Source organism: Bufo gargarizans, chromosome 2 (genome assembly GCF_014858855.1).
Source record: "Bufo gargarizans isolate SCDJY-AF-19 chromosome 2, ASM1485885v1, whole genome shotgun sequence".
In the NCBI taxonomy this organism is placed as follows: domain Eukaryota; kingdom Metazoa; phylum Chordata; class Amphibia; order Anura; family Bufonidae; genus Bufo; species Bufo gargarizans.
The window spans coordinates 187,586,446-187,608,140 of record NC_058081.1 but is presented as its reverse complement, the minus strand read 5'-3'; the positions used below and the strand labels follow the sequence as shown (position 1 = coordinate 187,608,140).

Genomic DNA, 21,695 nt, shown 5'->3' with positions numbered 1-21,695 from the left:
TTATTTTATATTTTTAACACTGTTCATCCGAGGGGTTTGGTCAAAAGTTATTTTTATAGCGATGACTTTTACGCACACGACGATGCCCAATATGTATGGCTCTCAGACTTTGGAGACACTAAGCAGGCATCCTAAAACTGCAGCCCTCCAGATGTTGTAAAACTACAATTCACACCATGCCCTGCTGATGGCTGTAGGTTGTCTGGGCATGCTGGGAGTTATAGTTTAACAACATCTGGAGGGCCACAGTTTGAGGATGCCTGCACTAAAACTAATATTTTTTGTGGAAAAAAAAAATTGTTTCCGTGTCTCCAAAGTCTGAGAGCCATAGTTTTTTATGTTCTCTAGGGGACTGTTGGGGATTATAAAAATTTAGTACTCCATGGAAGTGGCAGGGGGAGACTGGGGTCTGAAAGATGGAACACAGAAAGTTTTAGATAAAAGTTATTTTTTTTCCTAAACTAACTTTTCCCTTCTTTCCCTGCCTAACGGTGCCTCTCCCTCACTGACCCTAACCTACCTGGATGGCGATGGGTGCAGGAGGGTGATGGATGCCGATTAGGGGGACGCAGGAGCTGGTGCTAGACGGTGCTGCAGGGTGCTCGTGCAGAACAGGAAGAGGAGGGGAGAGAGGAGCGCAGGAAGTTTGAATCTCGCGCCTCTCTCCCCTGCACCAATCAGCACCCTGGACAGCGGCGTTCAGCACCAGGGCCAGCACCGCCTCTTCAAATCTTCGTACTGCGATTGGGGGTGTGTAATCACGCCACCGATCGCAGTCTTTTTTTCGGTTCATCAGGTCACCGGAGACCCGAATAGACCGGAAACGCAAAAAAACGCAGGTCTGAATTGACCTGCGGTTTTCTGCGATCGCAGATACGGGGGGTCAAATGACCCCCCCCCCCCTGCTTTGTTACAGGATGCCGATTAACCCGATTAAATCCCGATTTAAAGTTAGGACGTACCGGTACGCCCTGAGTCCTTAAGGACTCGGAAAATAGGGTGTACCGGTACGCCCTACGTCCTTAAGGGGTTAAAGGGCTTCTGTCACCCTCAAAACACAATATTTTTTGGGGCTTGTTAAAATCCTTATTTAATGACTATTCCCTATATAGGGCTCTTACCTTTTTGTCTGTGGCTTCGTTTTCTTAAAAATCGATCTTTTAAAATATGCAAATCACTTCACTACCAGCAAGTAGGGCGTCTACTTGCTGGTAGCCACTGCAAAAAACCGCCCCCTCCTCCTGTTGATTGACAGGGCCAACGAACACTCTGCTCCTCCAGCTGGCCCTGTCAGCATTTCAAATCCCGCGCCTGTCTTCATTCGGCGCAGGCGCTCTGAGAGAAGGAGGCTCGTCTCCTCAGCACTCCCTCAGTGCGCCTGCGCCGATGACGTCTTCTCTTTCGATGACGTCATCGGTGCAGGCGCACTGAGGGAGTGCCGAGGAAGCGCGAGCCTCCTTCTCTCAGAACGCCTGCGCCAACTGAAGACAGGCGCAGGATTTGAAATGCTGACAGGGCAAGCCGGAGGAGGAGAGTGTTCGCTGGCCCTGTCAATCAACAGGAGGAGGAAACTTTTTTTGCGGCGGCTACCAGCAAGTAGACGCCCTACTTGCTGGTAGTGAAGTGATTTGCATATTTTAAAAGATTGATTTTTAAGGAAACTAAGCCACAGACAAAGGTAAGAGCCCTATATAGGGAATAGTCGTCCAATAAGGATTTTAACAAGCCCCCAAAAAATAATTGTTTTTTGCGGGTGACAGAAGCCCTTTAAGAAACATTGGCCCATCCTTCTCATGGATCCTGATATCAGTGAGATAATACATGAGTATCCGCAGATTACATTTAGAAGGGGCAACAGTCTGAGGGATCTCCTTGTTCACAGCCACTACACTCCCGCTCCCCAACAAGGAACGTGGCTAAATCGTAAATCTGTTGGTTGTTTCAAATGCGGTGGCTGTATAGCCTGCAGCACCATACAAACCGGCAAGTCATTTTGCAGCACCAACTTGCACCAGACGTTCCCGATTTAAAGATTTTATTAATTGTCGAACCCGAGGTGTAATTTATAAGATCACTTGTGAGTGCAATAAGGAGTACATAGGTAAGACCAGACGGGAACTACGTAGGCGTTTAGGCAAACACCTGGGGGATATCGAGAATAGGAGGGACACGGCTGTGTGCAAACATATTCACGAGTGTCACCAAGGCAACCCAAGATGTATCATGGCTATGGGTATAGAAAAAGTTGGACCCCCATTCGTGGTGGAGACTGGGATCGAATTTTGTTACAACGTGAAGCCCACTGGACTTTCACGCTATGTACAGTCTCACCCATGGGCCTGAATGAGCAGCTTAATTTTAGCTTTTTATTTAGACCCATTAATTAGGCCTACATGTGAAATGCTGTCTGGTTTATATGGGGGGGGGGGGGGTCCTTTAATTCCCCCGTAGTTCCCCACTTCCCTCTTTTCCTCTGCTAATAGATTTTTATATACACTTTTTATTTAACAAATTATTTATACATTGTCCCTTATATTGTCCATCATCAATTTTTGCTTCATAATAATTGTCATGTAGTATATATTTAGGCCACTACATCCAGCTCACTTTTATAATATAAATGCTATTTTCTATATAGCGCGGCTCTGTATCAGGAGCCGCACATCTGACAGGAGACGGGGACGCGTCCCGGTTGCCCGGCGACCATGTCAGTAGGATCTCGCACGCTTTGGTGAGACCTGACGCAGTGACATCATCTCATCTCACCTGTGTCCCTCTAGTGACTCCGCTTCCTAGTTACTGTGGTCCTCTCTATCGCACATGCGCAGACGTGGCACGCAGCGCACCACACAGGAAGTGCGCCATCAGCCAAGCCTCGCTTTGGGGCTGCATCCCATTTCAATATCGGCAGGTTTCACAGCCACCTTAAGGCTACATCGAGACCGCGGATGACTGCAATTCCCTGTTAGGAGGAAGAGGGCATTCATCTATTGTCCTTTCCTCTCCTCTTAGATTTGCCAACCCGAGCCATATCAGGACTCGGGGCACATCATTCTGGTTTCCAAGGTGCACAGTTAGCATCTTATGGTTCGCACCTTGGCTAATCAATTTTCTTTTTGGTGATCCCTTTGTTTCCCCTGATGAGCTTTGTACTCATCTCAAAGCGAAACATGCATGTAGGGATCCAGTAGGAGAGGGCTAACCAGGGTCAATCAATTCTAGGTTCCGTACGGGGTCGCTCTTGTCAGGGCGGGTGCTCCGTGGTTAGGCTATCAGGGCCAGTATAGCACCCCCCTGTAGGGCATTATTAGGGAGATCTAGTCCGGACCCCTATCCTTTTGCAGCAATTCCACTTTCCAGAGGATTATTCACATCAAGCCTGTGAGAAGAAACTGTCGCCATGCACTTCTTCTCCTACTTAACAAAGTGATTTTGTCTTCCAGGATTTGATTATATAGTGGGGACTGAACGTCGACAGTAACTTCATATATTGTACGGTGTTTGAGATTATGTATTATTAGTAACTATTTTGCGGGCCAATTATTTTATTAGAAGGCAACTATTAAAACCTAAGTTTTATTATTAAGTAACTACAGATCACTTTTTTCAGTATATTTTGAGTAAGACTGGTGTTCTATTGAAAATATTTGTATCTTCTTGACTTTCATTCTTTGGCAAGTGTAAAAAGTACCCCAAGTCCTCCAAAACAAGGCGGACATATGACTTCATATTACACAGACAATCCCTCAGTAAGGGACTATACTTATTTTGTCCACCCACTGGGGGAGATTTATCAAACTGGTGTAAAGTAACGAATCAGATTCCACCTTTCATTTTTCACAACTGCTTTGGAAAATGAAAGGTGAAATCTGATTTGGTTTCTATGGGCAACTAAGCAAGTTCTACTTTACACCAGTTTGTTAAATCTCCCCCACTGTTCTTATTTATGTATTTTTTCCTTCAATTGTAGTTCCTTTATAGTCAAAAAAAATTGGCCCAAAACCTTGGTCTAAACATGACTTTGTGTTAATGGCTCTAAAATGTTTCAGGCATAAAACCTTCTTGGTCCCATGAAGTATAAACAAGACTATTTTAAAGTGGGTTATCCCACAACTCTATTTTTACTTATGTATCATCCTATCTGGAGGACCTTCATCCAGTTTTGTGGGGTGGGCAGCAGCTCATCAAGCACCTGCTTCTCCCAGCATTGAAAATAGTCCCTCTCATATAAACCTAGAGAAACATATGGTAGTTAAAGTGGTTATCCAATACTATAAACTAGGGATGAGCAAATCGACTTCGGATGAAACTGTACGGAGCGAGCGCACGTAACACTTGAAACCGAACCCGAGTTCGGAAATGTTTTTTTACAGTAGAAATATATTTACGAAGTTATTATGCTCATAGGAGCCAATACATTCTAATACTGTACAGATCGCTTGCTCTGTACAGTATTCAAACAAAGTATTTTGCGAATCAACTTTGGATGTTTCATCCGAAGTTCGATTCGCTCATCCCTTCTATAAACTGCCCCTCCATATGCCAGGCCCCTCACAGGGAATATACTTACCCCGCTCCCCACGCCGCTCCTGGTCCCCACACTATCGCTGCTGCTTCTCCCTGTGCGCTAATGAAAACATCCAGTATCGGGGGGGAGCAACCAATAGCAGGCGGGGATGGGGACGAGTCTCCCTAGCGTCACCCGGATGTTTTCATCCGTGCACAGGGAGAAGCAGCAGTGTTGGTGCGGGGACCTAAAGCAGCGCGGGGAGCGGGGTAAGTATATTCCCTGTGAGTGGCCCGGTTTATGGGGGGGCAGTTTATAGTATTGGATAACCCCTTTAATATCCCCACAATTTCCTTTTCTATTGTCTAGAGCAGGAGTAGGCAACCTCCGGCTCCCAGCTGTTGTGAAACTACAATTCCCAGCATGCTCCATTCATTTCTATGAGAGTTCTTAGAAGAGCAGAGCAAGTATGCATACTGGGAGTTGTAGTTTCACAACAGCTGGGAGCCGGAGGTTGCCTACCCCTGGTCTAGAGAGAGATGGTTATATATAGAGATGAGCACATTTTAAAAAAATTAGATTCGCCGAATTTTTGGGGAAAATTTTTGTTTAATCTCAATAAACTTGCGGTGAATTAAGTTAACAAAAAACTGCTATTTCCTGGCTGCAGAGAGCCTTTATAGTGGTGTAGAACACTGTGCCTTGCAGTAACACGCATAGGGAGTCTGCTGTGGTAGTGAAATAATACTGAGTCCGTATGACATGCAGATGACAGGCATCGCTCTTAGAATCACTGCACATTTCACTTATTTGGGCAGTCACTGGGCCATAAGTGACCAAATAAGTATGAACTCAGCCTTACGGGTCGATGTTAGCGCCAAGAAGAAGCGCACTCCTTTGACACCGTCGCCAGCTGATTCCACATAGATGTCTACAGAACCTGTTCTATTAAACGCTTATACAAATAGAGCCCCCCGACAGAGTGGAGAGGGTGTTAGCAGTAAGTTAGTGTGGACGTCGCTGATTATTTTACCCTTCCTCTGATCCGTCAGAACAATAACCCACAAAAAACAGATCCTGTCTGTGGAGCATCCGCCTTCACTCGGTTACCATTTGGTCAGTAATTCATCAGTATTGCTAATGCCCAAAAAAACAGGAGTAGACCCAAAACAGAGATGACATGTGAACAGAATATTTGAAAGTCTTCTGTGTTTTGTACCCACTCCTGCTGTTGGCTACCAAATCACAAGCCAATTCTGATGGGACCATACAGGCCTTACAGCTGCTACACAGACAGTATCCGTTGTGCGTCTCATTTTACCTTACTTCTGACAGATCAGAGAAAGGGTCAAATAAATGATTATGTCAGCCAAGCCAAAAGGGCTAAATAGTGTCCCAACCATGAGGGAGGGAGGTTGTTAACAGAATAAGAAGTACACAGAGTGGCCCTATGACATAGTGGTGAGGTGAAAGCAGCATGAGGAGACCACAGAGTGGCCCAATAACACATTTGTAGGTGGCAGCAGCATCAGGAGGCCACAGAGCGGCAAGGTGACATAGTGTGGAGGTGGGTGGCAATACCAGTACACGCTGAAGATGGTGGGTGAAAGAAAGAGCACTTGGTATCAGATGTGTGGCATTAGGCGGGTGGCAGCATCAGAATAGTAGCTGAGGCAGGTAGAAGAAACCAGTCTCTTTTGTCAAAGTGTTGGTGTGGCACCATGGATGATCTAGTCCGGCTTCAGGAATTGGTGGGTAGAAATCCTGGCTGATCCACACCTAATTCATCTTGAAAAGGGTCAGTCTCTCCACATTTTTGGTGGACAGGTTAGTTCTTCTTGGGGTAACTATGACCCCCGCTGCACTAATCACCCGCTCTGATGCCAGACTACTGGTCGGGCAGGACAGCTTTTCCAGGGCAAATTGGACAGTTGCGGCCACAAATCCAGTTTGGCTGCCCAGTAGTCATGGGGATCTTCAAGGCCGGCTGGCAGGGTGCACTCCAAGTATGCCACCTCCTGCTGGTTCATGTTTTGCTCTAAGTCTAGCTGCTGGTGAGTAGTTTCTTCACTATGCGGGTGAAGAAAGCTGCTCATCAGCGACTGTAGACTCAGGCTGCTGATGATGGAGCTGGTACTGCTCCTGCCACCCCCACATCTCCCCAGCAGCTATGGCAGTGGAACGTGAGCGCAGAGGGCCACCTCGGTCAGACCTGCAAGAGGATGGACAATGGCGCAGATAGACAGCGGCCAACTGACTACATAGGATGTCTCTATAGTAGTTCAGTTTGTCCTCCCTCACAAAAAAAGGCCCCCATTTTGGACCGGTAGCAAGGGTCCAACAAGGTGGAGAGCCAGAAGTCATCCCTCTTCCGAATGGTGACAATTCGGCTGTCACTACCCAAGCAAGTGACTCGGGGGGTCTCCCTGCCTCCATCTCCACTGCACTCCACTGTGTCTGGGTCCTCTGTCTCATCTTTCTCATCACCCTGTATCTCCTCTGGCTGCTCCTGCTCTTATTCTCCTGTCACCTGTGTAGCAAAAACACCCATTTCGCTAGACGTTGCTTGTGCTCCAATGTCCTTTTCCTCCTCCAGTTCAGCCCCCACAGGGCTCATGTGGCAGTGAGATCTAGGCGCCACTTCTCCAGTCCCCTGACCAGTCATATTTACAAAGCATCTGTTCCAGCACATGAAGCAGTGGAATGACATTGTTCATCCTGTAGTCCTGGCGACTGACAAATAATGTGGCCTCCTCAAAGGGCCTAAGCAAATGGCAGGTGTCACGCATGAGCTGCCACTGGCTGACATCGAAGTTACACACGGGAGTACCCCTGTCCGCTTGGATCATCAAGAAATCGTTTATGGCCTTTTTCTGTTCGTACATTCGGTCGAACATATGGAGGGTGGAATTCCAATGGGTGAAAACGTTGCATATCAGCCTATGTTGGGGGATGCCGTTCTGCCGCTGCAGCTCAAGGAGGGTGTGCTTTGCAGAGTAAGAGTGGCTGAATTGCATGCAAAGTTTCCTGGCCATTTTTAGGATGTCTTGCAGATGGGTGGAAGACTTCAGGAACCGCTTGACAACCTGATTGAACACGTATGCCATGCAGGGCACATGGCTCAGCCCTCCTTGATGCAGCGCCAACATAATGTTCTTCCCGTTGTCGGTCACCATGTTTCCAATTTTCAGTTGTCGCAGAGGAAGCCAGGATTCGATTTCTTGCTGAAGGACACAGAGCAGAACAATGTGACACTGCCTTGCCCTGCACATGTGGTATGCTGGAGGGGCACTGTGCATTGTCCTTGCAGTGGAGGCTGAGGACACGGTGGAGGATGAGGAGGCAGAGGCGGACATTGTCGCCGGACCAATGGCGTGGCAACGTGGAGGCGGAAGCGGCATCAGCTGGCAACCACATTCACCCAGTGGGCCGTAAAGGACATGTATTGTCCCTGACCGTAGTTACAGCTCTACACAATTGTGCTGCCGTGCACTTTGGCAGACACTGACAGGGACTGGCCCATCTTTTGTTCTACATGTGTGTGCAGGGATGGTACTGCCTTTTTGGCAAAGAAATGACGGCTTGGGACTCCCCACCTCGGCTCAGAACAAGCCATCAGTTCTCTGAAAGTTTCAGAGTCAACCACTTGGAGAGGGAGGGATTGCAGCACCAGCAACTTGGACAGGAGCACATTCAGCTTCTGCACGCATACTGTTGTCTCTTGGCAATCGCTTCAGTGATCGATTGCTGACGGAATGCGTGACAAGGAGTAGTAGGAGGAGCAGGAGCATCAGGACCGGCTGATGGAAAGGACAGACAGCTCCCTTTGGCTGAGGTGGTGGAGTGGCTGAGGTGCATGCCAGTGGGTAAGGCAGCGGTTGCTGCGGCAGGCTGGACCACCACATTGGAGCCACAGTTCTCCCAGGCCACTTTATGGCGATGCTGCATATGTTGATGCAGGGTCGTAGTGCCAACATTGGCACCCTGGCCACGCTTTTCCCTCTCCCCACAGATTCTACATACGGCAACATTTATCTCCTCCGGCAGCTTTAAAAAAAAAAAAGCCGCACCGACGAGTAGGTGAATTTACCCCAACACTACACACTGACTAACTGCTACCACCACTGCCTCCTTGAGCCCCTGTACCGCTACTTCCCTAGCAGTTAGGCTCCCGTGAAGCAGGTGGTCCACCCCGGGCAAGTTTGGCTCGATCTCCCACTGCTACCACTCTGCTGACTCCTGGCCACTCTAGCGACTTGCTGGCTCATGGGCAAGCTGCCTGCCACCCTCTTTTCCCAATGATGATGAAGCCCCTTCGTCACCCGGCTCCCAAGTGCAATCAGCTACATCATCATCATGGACTAGTGTCTGCACGTCACTAATGTCCTCCTCAACCGTCTCTGGGTCAGGAGCCTGACCGCTCTCAACACCAGCTACCACGCCACTCTCCTCATCACTACTTGCCCGCTTAGTGGAGGAAGCGGGGGATGCTACGTCCACATCTTGGCTGGGCAGTAGCTGCTGACTGTCCTCTAATAGCTCTTCCTCGCTAAAGGAGGATTTAAGGAGCCTCCTCCCCTTACCTTACCAGTCGTTGTTTCCTGTCCTCGGACGTGCGTGGAAGCCGCTCCTGGGGTTATCCAGGAAATTGATACCGCACCGGCCTGGTCCTTTCCCTGTCGTTCAGGAGGGTCGGTGCAGGGATTGGGGGACTCCGGGGACGCATTGCCTCCCTTCCTTGATCCTGCAGAGTAAGCCCTGTCTTCAGGCATCCCCGGGCTTGCGAGTCCGTCGGAACTCGCGCGGGATCTGGCGTGGTGACGCCAGCGGAGCGAGATCTCCTTGGGCAAGAGGTTCTCGCGGGACGCTCCTGCGCGCGGCGGGAGATTTAAAAAGGAAGCATCACATCCACCTACGCCGGTGATCTGCAGAGATGCCTTCCAGCGACAGAGAATCGTCCAAGCGCTCCGGTGATCCCGCTGTCTCGGCCCTCAGCCCGGTAAGCCTCCTCCCGGGAGGGGGAGTAATCCCTATTCCTTATGTCTTTCCTCATAGGTATATACAGGTTATGGGATCCCGTACCTCCCCCCCCTACACTCTGGGTGTCCGTAATTTTACTATACTGACCCCTCACCACCCTTACTCCGGGTCCCTCTTTGGCCTATACAAAGTTTGTTTTATTTCCTTTAGGACAGTGAGTCCAGGAAGCTTAAAGCCAAAGGGGATTCGGGGCGCAGGAAGTGTGGTGGTTGCCGTAAGGGCCTGGTGTCGGACCCAAAAAAGTCCCTCTGCCCTAAATGTATTGAAAGGGTTATCACTGAAGAATCCCCTTCCTTCGTGGAGTCCATGCGAACCCTCATTAGAGAGGAGATTAAGGCTGCAGCTGACTCTAGACAACTGGCGCCTTCCCCGGGGCCCTCCCGTTCCCTAAATCTGGAAATATCAGAACAAGTGGATCTGGATGAAGGGGAGTTGCAGGATGATCAGGTCTCCTTATCCTCTGAGGAGGCCGCAGGGAGGCCTATGTGCTTTCCCAAAGAAACACAGTCCCTACTGAAGGATATTAAATCTACCCTGGGATTGGAAGATGTTAAAGAGACTCAGTCCCTTCACGATCAAATCTTTCAGGGCTTGGGGGAGAAAAAGAAGAGATCCTTCCCCATCCACAATAACATCAAAGCCCTTATTTCCAGGGAATGGAGGGATCCTGATAAAAGGTGGACTGTATCGGCCGCCTTTAAGCGCAAGTACCCCTTTTCGGAAACTGACTCTGATTTGTGGGACAAAACTCCCAGAATAGACGCGCCAGTGGCCCGTATTTCAAAAAAATCCTCGCTGCCCTTTGAGGATATGGGTCTCCTGAAAGACCCAATGGACAAAAAATGTGAAAACCTATTAAGAAAATCCTGGGAGACAAATACAGCGATGTTGCGCCCCAGCATAGCGTCCACTTGTTCGGCCAGAACCCTCTTGGTATGGCTAGACCAGCTTGAGAGCAATCTGTCGGGGGGTACGTCCAGAGAAGAGATCTTAAACTCCCTTCCCTCCCTGAAAAGAGCATCCAATTTTCTAGCAGACGCCTCGGCCGACTTGGTTAGACTCTCTGCAAGAAGCAGTGCTCTAGCCAATGCGACCCGTAGGGCGGTATGGCTCCGTTCATGGACGGGGGACGCAGGTTCTAAAAACCGCCTGTGCTCCATCCCATGTGAGGGGGATAGATTGTTTGGCTCCGCTCTTGACGACATTCTGGAGAAGGCCTCCGATAGGAAAAAAGGTTTCCCCTCTGATAACCGTTATTACCAACAGAGACGCTCCTTTCAAAGTCAAAAAAGGGCAAGATCAGATCAAAGTAAAAGGGACGGCTCGAAAAGATGACAACCTTCTAGGGGTAGAGGAAGAGGATACCTTTCTAAGCCAGAAGCCTCTACCCGCCCTACCCAGTGACACGCTAACCCAGGTAGGAGGCAGACTAAAGCAATTCTCCTCCGCCTGGCAAGAAATTCACGCCTCCCCTTGGGTCACTCGTACCATAAAAGAAGGCCTAAAGTTAGAGTTTGTTTCCCCACCCCCAAGTCTTTTTTGTATCAACCAAAGGCAACAGCCCGACAAACAGGCATCCCTAGAGTCAGAAATAACTACATTAATCCTCAAAAGAGTGCTCATCCCTGTTCCGGAAGAACAACACGGCAAAGGCTTCTATTCCCCTATATTTTTGATAAAAAAAACAAACGGCTCCTTTCGCCTAATAATAAATTTGAAGTCCTTAAACAAGTCCATCGTTTACAAAAGATTCAAAATGGAGACCATAAAATCTACTACTCAGATCCTTCCGCAGGACTGCTTTATGGCTACCGTCGACCTTCAGGACGCTTACTACCACGTCCCAATATACCACAGGCACCAGTGTTTTCTGAGGATCGCAATTTATTATCAAGGAAGATTGTCCCATTTTCAGTTCACAGCCCTTCCTTTCGGCCTATCCTCTGCCCCCAGAGTTTTTTCAAAAATGTCAGATGTCATGAAGTTTCTTCACCTTCAGGAGGTACAGATCGTCCCATACCTGGACGACTTCCTGGTGTTTGCGGAGTCGCGCCAACTTCTACATTCACGCCTCAAGCAAATTCAGGACTGTCTTACAACTCTAGGGTGGATAATAAATCCCAAAAAATCAGACCTTATCCCCAGTCAGGAAAAAGTGTTTTTAGGGGTGCTGTTGGACTCAAGGTGTCTAATAGCGAAAAAATATGGGTGGACAGCACTCCTTGGTAATGATGTATTGGGTGCTCGTCTCCAGGAGGGGTGGTAAAAAGCCCCTAGTAGAACAACTTGTAGATATCCAGAAAAATAAAAAACGGAGACAGCACGTCCAAAAAGGTGCAAAAAGTGAAATTTATTCCGGATGCAACGTTTCGGCTGCGTGTTGGCTTGAAAAAGGCTAACACGCAGCCGAAACGTTGCATCCGGAATAAATTTCACTTTTTGCACCTTTTTGGACGTGCTGTCTCCGTTTTTTATTTTTCTGGATATCTTCAAGGTGTCTAATGTCTTTTCTTCCTCAAGACAAACAGTCTCACTTAATCCAGACAGTGTCTCTTTTTTCCAGCAAAGATCGGTCCTCGATAAGAGACATCATGGCGGTGCTGGGACTGCTAACGGCCGCAATCCCGTCAGTAAGGTGGGCCCAGAGTCACACAAGAGTCCTTCAGGCCTTTCTCCTATCTTCATGGGACGGAAAGAACTCATCTCTAGACAGAAAGGTTCACGTTCCCAGACAGGTAAAACAGTCACTAACTTGGTGGAGAGTAAAGGGGAACCTGAGCGTAGGGGTTCACTGGCGCCCAAGAGATGTCATGGTCATTACAACAGACGCCAGCAACTCAGGGTGGGGAGGTCATTCTTCAGGAGCGGTAGTTCAGGGATCCTGGGGAAAAAACATGCAGGACTCCTCCTCAAATTTGAAAGAGCTGTCAGCTGTCCACAGAGTTCTCCTTTCCCTTTACAAAGTTCCCTCTCCAAGACACGTAAAAATATTAACAGACAACACTACAGTCGTGGCGTACATAAACAAACAAGGGGGAACCAGAAGTCGCTCACTGGCGGAAGTATCAAAAGGCATTTTTTGTTGGGCAGAAAAAAGCCTTCTGTCCCTTTCGGCGGTACATATCAAGGGGGAAAAAAATGTGGTGGCCGATTATCTCAGTCGACACCTCTTAAGGGAGGCCGAATGGTCCTTAAATCACCACGTCTTCAGCCAGATCTGCCAAATGTGGGGGACCCCAGTGTTAGATCTGTTCGCCACCAAAAGCAACAGGCAGGTCAGAAAGTTCTGTTCCCTCTCGCAAATGGATCATCCGGTATGGCTAGACGCCCTCTCCAGGCCGTGGCCAAAACAGCTCCTTTATGCCTTCCCTCCATTCAGCCTCATTTCAAGAGTCCTGGTAAAGGCTCAGGAAGAAGGGGTCCATGTAATCATGGTGGCCCCCTTCTGGCCAAGAAGGGCTTGGTTTCCACTCCTGCTCAGACTGTCAACCGGTGTTTATTGGACACTGCCATCAATCCCGGACCTACTCCACCAGGGACCAATAAATCACCCCAGTGTAAATCAACTCAGTTTGACGGCCTGGAATCTGAACGCCTCCTGCTAAAACGGAAGGGCCTGTCGGACGCAGTTATCTCCACGATGCTCAAAAGCCGGAAACCCGTAACTTCCCGGATCTACCTAAGAACCTGGAATGCTTTTTTGTCCTTCTTGGGAAGTGTAGATTTTCCTGATGTTCCTCAGGTCCTCCAGTTCCTGCAAGCGGGGCTAGAAAAAGGCCTCCGCCCATCAACTCTAAAGGTTCAGATCTCCGCGCTCAGCGCCTTCCTGGACGTAAAACTAGCAGATTCCTCTCTGATCAAACGTTTTTTGAGGGGGGCAGGAAGAACTTCGATCCTCCCTCGTCCGGTGATTCCTCCCTGGGATTTGGGCCTGGTTCTTTCTGCTCTCACTACTCCTCTGTTTGAGCCAATTGATGGTATCCCTCTAAGGCTCCTCACCATGAAGACGGCCTTTTTAGTTGCCTTAACCTCTGCCAGAAGAGTGGGAGAAATTCAAGCATTCTCTTGCAAGCCTCCCTATCTTACAATTCTGGATGATCGTATAATCCTCAGGCACTGTCCGGCCTTTCTCCCAAAGGTGGTATCCAGATTTCATCGTGAGCAGGAAGTCTCCCTACCTTCATTTTTCCAGTCTCCTTCTAATGATTCGAAGGGAACTCTCCATAATCTGGACGTCAGGAGATCAGTCCTTTCTTACCTTCAAGCCACTAAACCGCTTAGAAAATCGATTCAATTTCAGGGCCCTAATAAGGGGCAAGCGGCTAGCAAGTCAACCATAGCTAGGTGGATTAGGAACATAATATCCTCTGCCTATGTTTCCAAGAACTGTCAGCCACCAGAGGTACTAAGGGCTCATTCTACAAGGGCAGTAGCCTCATCCTGGGAAGAAACGAAAGCAGTCCCTCTGGAACAGATCTGCAAAGCCGCCACATGGGCCAACCCTATGACTTTTTTTCGGCACTATAAGCTAGATGTAGTAAGGGATCAGGACTTGTCCTTTGGTCGTGGGGTCCTATCTATTGTGGCCCCCCCTAATATTGATTACTCTGTTAAATCCTCCTGTGAATGCCGTTGTGGAGGCGCCGGGGAAAAGGGTAAATTACTCTTACCGGTAATTGGATTTTCCAATAGCCTCCACAACGGCATTGGGTTCCCTCCCAAGCTTTAAATGTAGACGAATGATGTAATTTGTTTACTATAATATATAATTTGTTATGCATCACTTCTGTGTCCTCTCTTATTGACTGGTAAGGTAAGGGGAGGAGGCTCCTTAAATCCTGTGCTTCCTCGTTGTTTCCTGTCCTGGAGGCGGGGACACCCTCCTGTGAATGCCGTTGTGGAGGCTATTGGAAAATCCAATTACCGGTAAGAGTAATTTACCCTTTTCAATAGATAAGTGCAACAATGAAAGGCGAATATATTTGTATCTCGCCACTAATACACAGCAAACTGGGCTGTAAAATATCTCACTGCACCTCTGAGCGGCAATTAGGTCCACATTTTTTTCTATTTTTATACAAAAGGCTTTTCGACAGATAAGTGCAATGATGAACGGCGAATATATTTGTATTTCACCAGTAATACACGACAAACTGGGCTGTAAAATATCTCGCTGCACCATTGAACGACAATTAGGCCCTCATTTTTTTTCTATTACAGAAAAAGGCTTTTCAACAGATAAGTGCAATGATGAAAGGCAAATATATTTGTATTTCGGCACTAATACACGGAAAACTAGGTTGTAAAATATCTCAATGCACCGCTGAACAGCAATTAGGCCCAAATCGTTTTCAATTTTTACACAAAAGGCTTTTCAACAGATAAGCGCAACGATGAAAGGCGAATATATTTGTATTTTGCCAGTAATACACAGAAAACTGGGCTGTAAAATATCTCACTGCACCACTGAACGGCAATTAGGCCCACATTTATTTATATTTTTACACAAACAGATTATTAACAGATAAGTGCAACGATAAACGGTAAATATATTTGTATTTCACCACTAATGCACGGCAAAATGGGCTGTAAAATATCTCCATGCATCGGTGAACGACAATTTGGCCCAAATTTGTTTCTATTTTTACACAAAAGGCTTTTGGTCAGATAAGTGCAACGATGAGTGGCGAATATACTTCTATCTCGCCACTAATACACAGCAAACTGGGCTGTACAATATCTCGCTGCACCGTAGAATGGCAAATAGGTCCTCATTTTTTTTCTATTTTTACACAAAGGGCTTTTCGACAGATAAGTGCAATGATGAGCGGCAAATATATTTGTATTTCGCCACTAGTACACAGCAAACTGGGCTGTAAAATATCTTACTGCACCTCTGAGCTCCAATTACACCAACATTTTTAATACACGGCAAAGGGATTTAAAACAGATAACTGCACCGCTGAGCGGCAAATATATATTTTCCTTTTTCCACTAATACACGGAAAAGGGCCTTTAAAACGGATAATTGCACCGCTGTGCGGCAAATATATTTTACTATTGCCCTTAATACATGACAAAAAGGGGTTGTAATTTTTGCACTTCACCACACAACGGCTATTAAAGCGAACCTTTCACCTGCATTTCACTTAATAACCTATCAAAAGTACCTTATAGATCATCCTCGTTGTGTTATCATACAGTCTTGTCCCGCTTTTCTGCCATGTAAATGGATGAAAAAAATCGCCTTTATAAAGTACTCTTCTCCAGCTCCACAAGTCACGATAGAAGTCAAGGGGGTAGCCCTTCCCTCACTCCAGGCTGTAACTCCCCTGCCCTAACCCCGCCTCTATGCAGTCTAATTGACACCCGGCTCAGTCGCCGGGACCGCGCTTGTACAGGCGGCGCATGCGCCGTCGGCCTCAGTAACAGTGCGATCCCGTCTATCGCACAGACTCAAGCTCGATCCTGTAACTGAATCTATAAGGTACTTTCGCTTTAAGCCCTTTTTTTCTACTAATACAAGCCCAAAAATGCTTTAGAACATATAACTGCACCGCACTAGGGCAAATAAAACGTAGAAATATTTATTTGTAATAACATAACCCCTGTTAATGCCTGTATCAAACAGCACTTGCACCCTTATGAGAATGGTTTGATGGAATTACAGAGCTGTATAATGGCAATATGGGTGCCTAGTCAGTGCTGCAAGGTGTAATAGGATTGTTCCTATTTTTTAGCACCATGACCTTTTTTCTATCACTGTCCCATTTTTTAGGGCTGTGATATCACAGGGCTGGCTGGCTGCTGATTGGTTACATGCATGCATTGTGGGTTATACTGCCTTCCCAGAGTACCCTGCCCCATGTCCTTACACGTGCAGCAGCCCTTTTAGGAAAAATGTGATTCGTTACCACGAAGCGCAAGGAAATTCGCATTTAGTGCAAATCAAATTTTTCCTGAAATTCTGAACGAATTCCACTTCGTCAGCTTGGATTCGCTCATCTCTAGTTATATACTGTATGTCTTTGCATTTAGGCTACTTTCACCCTGGCGTTTTGGCTTTCCGTTTGTGAGATCCGTTCAGGGCTCTCACAAGCGGTCCAAAACAGATCAGTTTTGCATTAATGCATTCTGAACGGAAAAGGTCTCCATTCTGCTATGGAGGTGGACAACAAAACGCTGCTTGCAGCGTTTTGGTGTCCGTCTGACGAAAATGAGCCAAACGGATCAGTTCTGACACACAATGTAAGTCAATGGGGACGGATCCGTTTTCTATGACACAATCTGGCACAATAGAAAACGGATCCATCCTCCATTGACTTTCAATGGTGTTCAAGACGGATCCGTCTTGGCTATGTTAAAGATAATACAAACAGATCCGTTCTGAACGGATGCAGACTGTTGTATTATTTGAACGGATCCGTCTGTGCAGATCCATGACGGATCCGCACCAAACGCGAGTGTGAAAGTAGCCTTAGTTGTAGGGGACAAATAAATGAAAGGTATCTGGGAGGCTTTACTTGCTTCACTATGAGATCATTACATTAGCAATGAGGGAAGAGAAGAAAGCAGGGAAGCCTATGAGCATCACAGCTAAATAACTAGTTGTAGTTCCAGCTCATGAGATAATATAAACATCTCTTCTATAAAATAAAATGTCAAACAGCTAGGGCAACGCTAAAGCCAGCCCATTAGTGCCAGTGATATCACTGGGAACACTGCTAGGCAGAAGCCTCCACCTAGCAGTGTAAGTTTGTAAACAAAAAAGCCCTTGCCCTTGCTCCGATGCTCATCTCAGGGGGGCTTCTTGGGTGAAGAAGGAGATATGTCCGGTTTCAGCTCTGAATCCAGACAAACCTTTTAATGAATGATATATACAAAAGTGCAAATTTTGTATTTTCAGTTCAAGAGTTGACTACAATAAGAAGAACAACCCAGACTCCATACGTGTAGTTCAAGGGGTTGGCCACTTTCTAACTACTGTTGACGTATATACACTCACCTAAAGAATTATTAGGAACACCTGTTCTATGTCTCATTAATGCGATTATCTAGGCAACCAATCACATGGCAGTTGCTTCAATGCATGTAGGGTTGTGGTCCTTAGCAAGACAATCTCCTGAACTCCAAACTGAATGTCAGAATGGGAAAGAAAGATGGGCTACAACAGCAGAAGACCCCACCTGGTACCACTCATCTCCACTACAAATAGGAAAAAGAGGCTACAATTTGCACAAGCTCACCAAAATTGGACTGTTGAAGACTGGAAAAATGTTGCCTGGTCTGATGAGTCTCGATTTCTGTTGAGACATTCAAATAGTAGAGTCCGAATTTGGCGTAAACAGAATGAGAACATGTATCCATCATGCCTTTTTACCACTGTGCAGGCTGGTGGTGGTGGTGTAATGGTGTGGGGGATGTTTTCTGGGCACACGTTAGGCCACTTAGTGCCAATTGGCCATCGTTTAAATGCCACGGGCTACCTGAGCATTGTTTCTGACCATGTTCATCCCTTCATGACCACCGTGTACCCATCCTCTGATGGCTACTTCCAGCAGGATAATGCACCATGTCACAAAGCTCGAATCATTTCAAATTGGTTTCTTGAACATGACAATGAGTTCACTGTACTAAGATGGCCCCCACAGTCACCAGATCTCAACCCAATAGAACATCTTTGGGATGTGGTGGAATGGGAGCTTCGTGCCCTGGATGTGCATCCCTTAAATCTCCATCAACTGCAAGATGCTATCCTATCAATATGGGCCAACATTTCTAAAGAATGCTATCAGCATCTTGTTGAATCAATGCCACGTAGAATTAAGGCAGTTCTGAAGGCAAAAGGGGGTCCAACACCGTATTAGTATGGTGTTCCTAATAATTCTTTAGGTGAGTGTATATGTAAGATGATTATATGGCACTGACTAATATAGCCTTTGTTGATATTCTGCACCATTTTCTATATTTCAGAAACTATGCCCCCTTGTATTTTGTTTTGTCCACTCAAAGGTTCTGTCCATAAAATTGCTGCTAATGGAGGGTCATGTGACCGGATACATCACTCACCCTTCTCAATTCAAACACACTGTACTAAACTGCTAACAGTGCAACACTACCATCCATCAGCAGCCATTTTATGAATATGACCTCTCATATAGATAGCACAGAAGTCCTGTCCAACAAGGGGTCATATCATATGTTATGAAAATAGAAACAGATATATGATATCATAATATGTTATAGAAAATGTCACAGAATGTCAAGAAAGGCAATATTAGCAAGTGTCATATAGTCATCTTACATATGCATTGATCACTGTAAGCAGAAAGTGGACAACCTCTTTAAAACATTGATACGCTCACAAATAGAACATGAATGCTAAGAAAAGAACATGGAGGGTCATTTATTAGGCTACTTTCACACTAGCGTTCGGGCGGATCCGTTCTGAACGGATCCGCCCATAATAATGCAGACGGAGGCTCCGTTCAGAACGGATCCGTCTGCATTATATTAGCTAAAAAAAGCTAAGTGTGAAAATAGCCTCGGACGGATCCGTCCAGACTTTCAATGTAAAGTCAATGGGGGACGGATCCGCTTGAAGATTGAGCCACATTGTGGCATCTTCAAACGGATCCGTCCCCATTGACTTACATTGTAAGTCTGGACGGATCCGCACGCCTCCGCACGGCCAGGCGGACACCCGAACGCTGCAAGCAGCGTTCAGCTGTCCGCCTGTCCGTGCGGAGGCGAGCGGAGCGGAGGCTGAACGCCGCCAGACTGATGCAGTCTGAGCGGATCCGCCTCCATTCAGACTGCATCAGGGCTGGACGGCTGCGTTCGGGTCCGCTCGTGAGCTCCTTCAAACGGAGCTCACGAACGGAAACCCGAACGCTAGTGTGAAAGCAGCCTTAAACAGAAATATGTTTATATTAGGCGTATTTCTGGCACAGATTGTGGCACAAAAGTCCTTTGTTCTGCAATCTGCGACTTACCTCTTTTCGCCTAAAACAGGCGTAGGAAATGGAAAATGAGACGGGCCCGTCCCCTTCCCCGCCCACGTCATACCCACTTCTTTAGACCTGGCATGAGTGGGGAAAGGGACGGGCTGACAGGCCTGTCTCATTTACCATTTTCTATGCCTGGTTTATGCATAAAAAATGGTCCAAATGTAAGACAGCTAGGAACCTAGCTTACATTTAGAAGTTGCAGTGGATATGCCGAAGTTATGTAGAGCCCTGCGCCTCTACATAACTTCGGCGATCCACCGCCTGCTCAGGGACTTATTAAGACCGGCGTCTAAAATGCCGGTCTCAAAAAAAAGTGTGCTCAATGATCTTTTTCCTCATGTTAAGACTGAGAGAAGTGCTGGTCCCTAAATTAAAGATCCAGAATGCCCCCTAGTCCATTAACCGCCGTTGTATAGCTCCTACTCTATTGACATTCACTACCATAGGCCACCAAAGAATTTACATTACTCTGAAGTTGCATGATAACATACCTGGTCACATTTGAAATGTTACAATCATTGGGATTGTTGGTGTAATTAAGATGTTTCCTTATTCTAGTTTTACACTGGCACTAAAGGGATTGGAAAGGAGCTGGGAAGCCAATGAGCAAGTTAGTCCACCTTTGAATGCAGGAGAAGGTGGACAAGAAGTATAAACCGCAGGGGGAGCTCAGAGAAATGAAAATCTAATGTCAGTAAAAAGCCTTACAATATTTTTATTGCATGCATATTACAATAATACTTATTTGAAGTTCCCTACTCATTGTATATTATTCACAGATTACCAGAATTAAAGCATAGCCTTCATTGTGGTCCCGTTAAAATTTAAATAACCCCAAAATATAGAAAAAAAGGATGAAAAATATATGAAACAAATCAAAAGTAAACCCAATGGTAGAAATGGTATTGGCATGGATGTAGACTGATTTCTTCTTAGGACACCGTCTATTAGGTCTCACCAAGATGATACTTACTGTATATAGGTGTAGACTGATTATTATCTGGGACTTCGTCCCTAAGTCTCGCCCTATTCTCAAAGCCCTTCCTATAAAATGGAATGGACACCCTGTTAGGGGTGATTCCGTATCAGGAACCTCCTATATATCCCTAGGTTGGTCCTGGTAAGGGATAGAAAACCTATTAATATAAAAGGGCTTATCATCTACCATAAACACAAAAAATAATAAACACACACAAAATATATCACCATGAATGTAGCATCCGCCACAATAAACCTGTTAACTCCTTAAACCAAACATATAATCAAGAGCCACCATTGGTGCCCCACAATCATTTCAAATATTTTTGAGATGATTATAACTTATGATGCCCCTGACCCAACGCGTTTCACCCCTTCAATCACAGGGCTCATTAGGGGACATAGGAGAATGTGAATACATAAAAGATATCTCCACTTTAAGCAGTAGTCATTGGAGTTGAAAAATAATCCAGAAAAATGTAATAGCAACAAAGCTTGCAGTTATCTAAAATCAACCATGATAGTAATCAACTTTCGGTTTAGATATCTGAATTATATACAGATATCCATAAGACGCACCTAGGTTTTTAGTGCATCTGCAACACGCCAGACCTGCAGGGTATGACGAAGTGAGGTCACAGTTATGGGCAATCGAGGGTACTCACTTTATTTGAAGAACCCTGGGCAGGCGCGTGGCAGTGAAGGAGAGGTAGACACAGTTCCTCTGGGGCACGCTCTGTAGATAGGGACCAGGCCGGATGGTAGTTGAGGTGCCCTGGATGTTACAGGTATTTTGTGTGCCTGGGGCAAGGTCCCTGTGGTATTCGTGACGCCAGTGCCTTTGGCCGGTGGCACGCCGGGTGATGGTTGGAAAGATAACGGTACACAAGTATGCAGTGAACCAAACGTAAACTTTACTGGACAATCCAACTTTGTACAGCAGGGAGTAGTATAGTCTTCGGTATTACAGTTCCACAAAAAGGGGCTTATTCACAAGTATGGCAGGCAATAGACATGCAAGTTACACTGAGGGTAAATTCCACAAGCACTCAGCAGCAGGTTGCACTTTTACACTTTATAGAACTCCTACTCTGGCTTGATAATTCCCAAGGCCCGGATGCCTAAAAGGGTGGCTTATATCCTTGGTTACTTTCTTCCTC

The 21,695-nt window shown here is 46.6% G+C and overlaps 1 protein-coding gene across 3 annotated transcripts in view; it reads left to right on the top strand.

The window, feature by feature from the left end:
* LOC122927687 (very long-chain acyl-CoA synthetase-like) overlaps positions 1–21,695 on the top strand; it is a 173,683-nt gene that overhangs the window by 104,978 nt on the left and 47,010 nt on the right. The window contains exon 3 of one of the 3 annotated variants that reach the window (XM_044279773.1): positions 20,116–20,247. The exons of the other annotated variants lie outside the window; for them this stretch is intronic. Coding sequence (XP_044135708.1) covers positions 20,246–20,247 — 2 coding nt within the window. The 5' untranslated portion in view covers positions 20,116–20,245. The remainder of the gene's footprint in view (positions 1–20,115; positions 20,248–21,695) is intronic. 3 annotated transcript variants of the gene reach the window in all.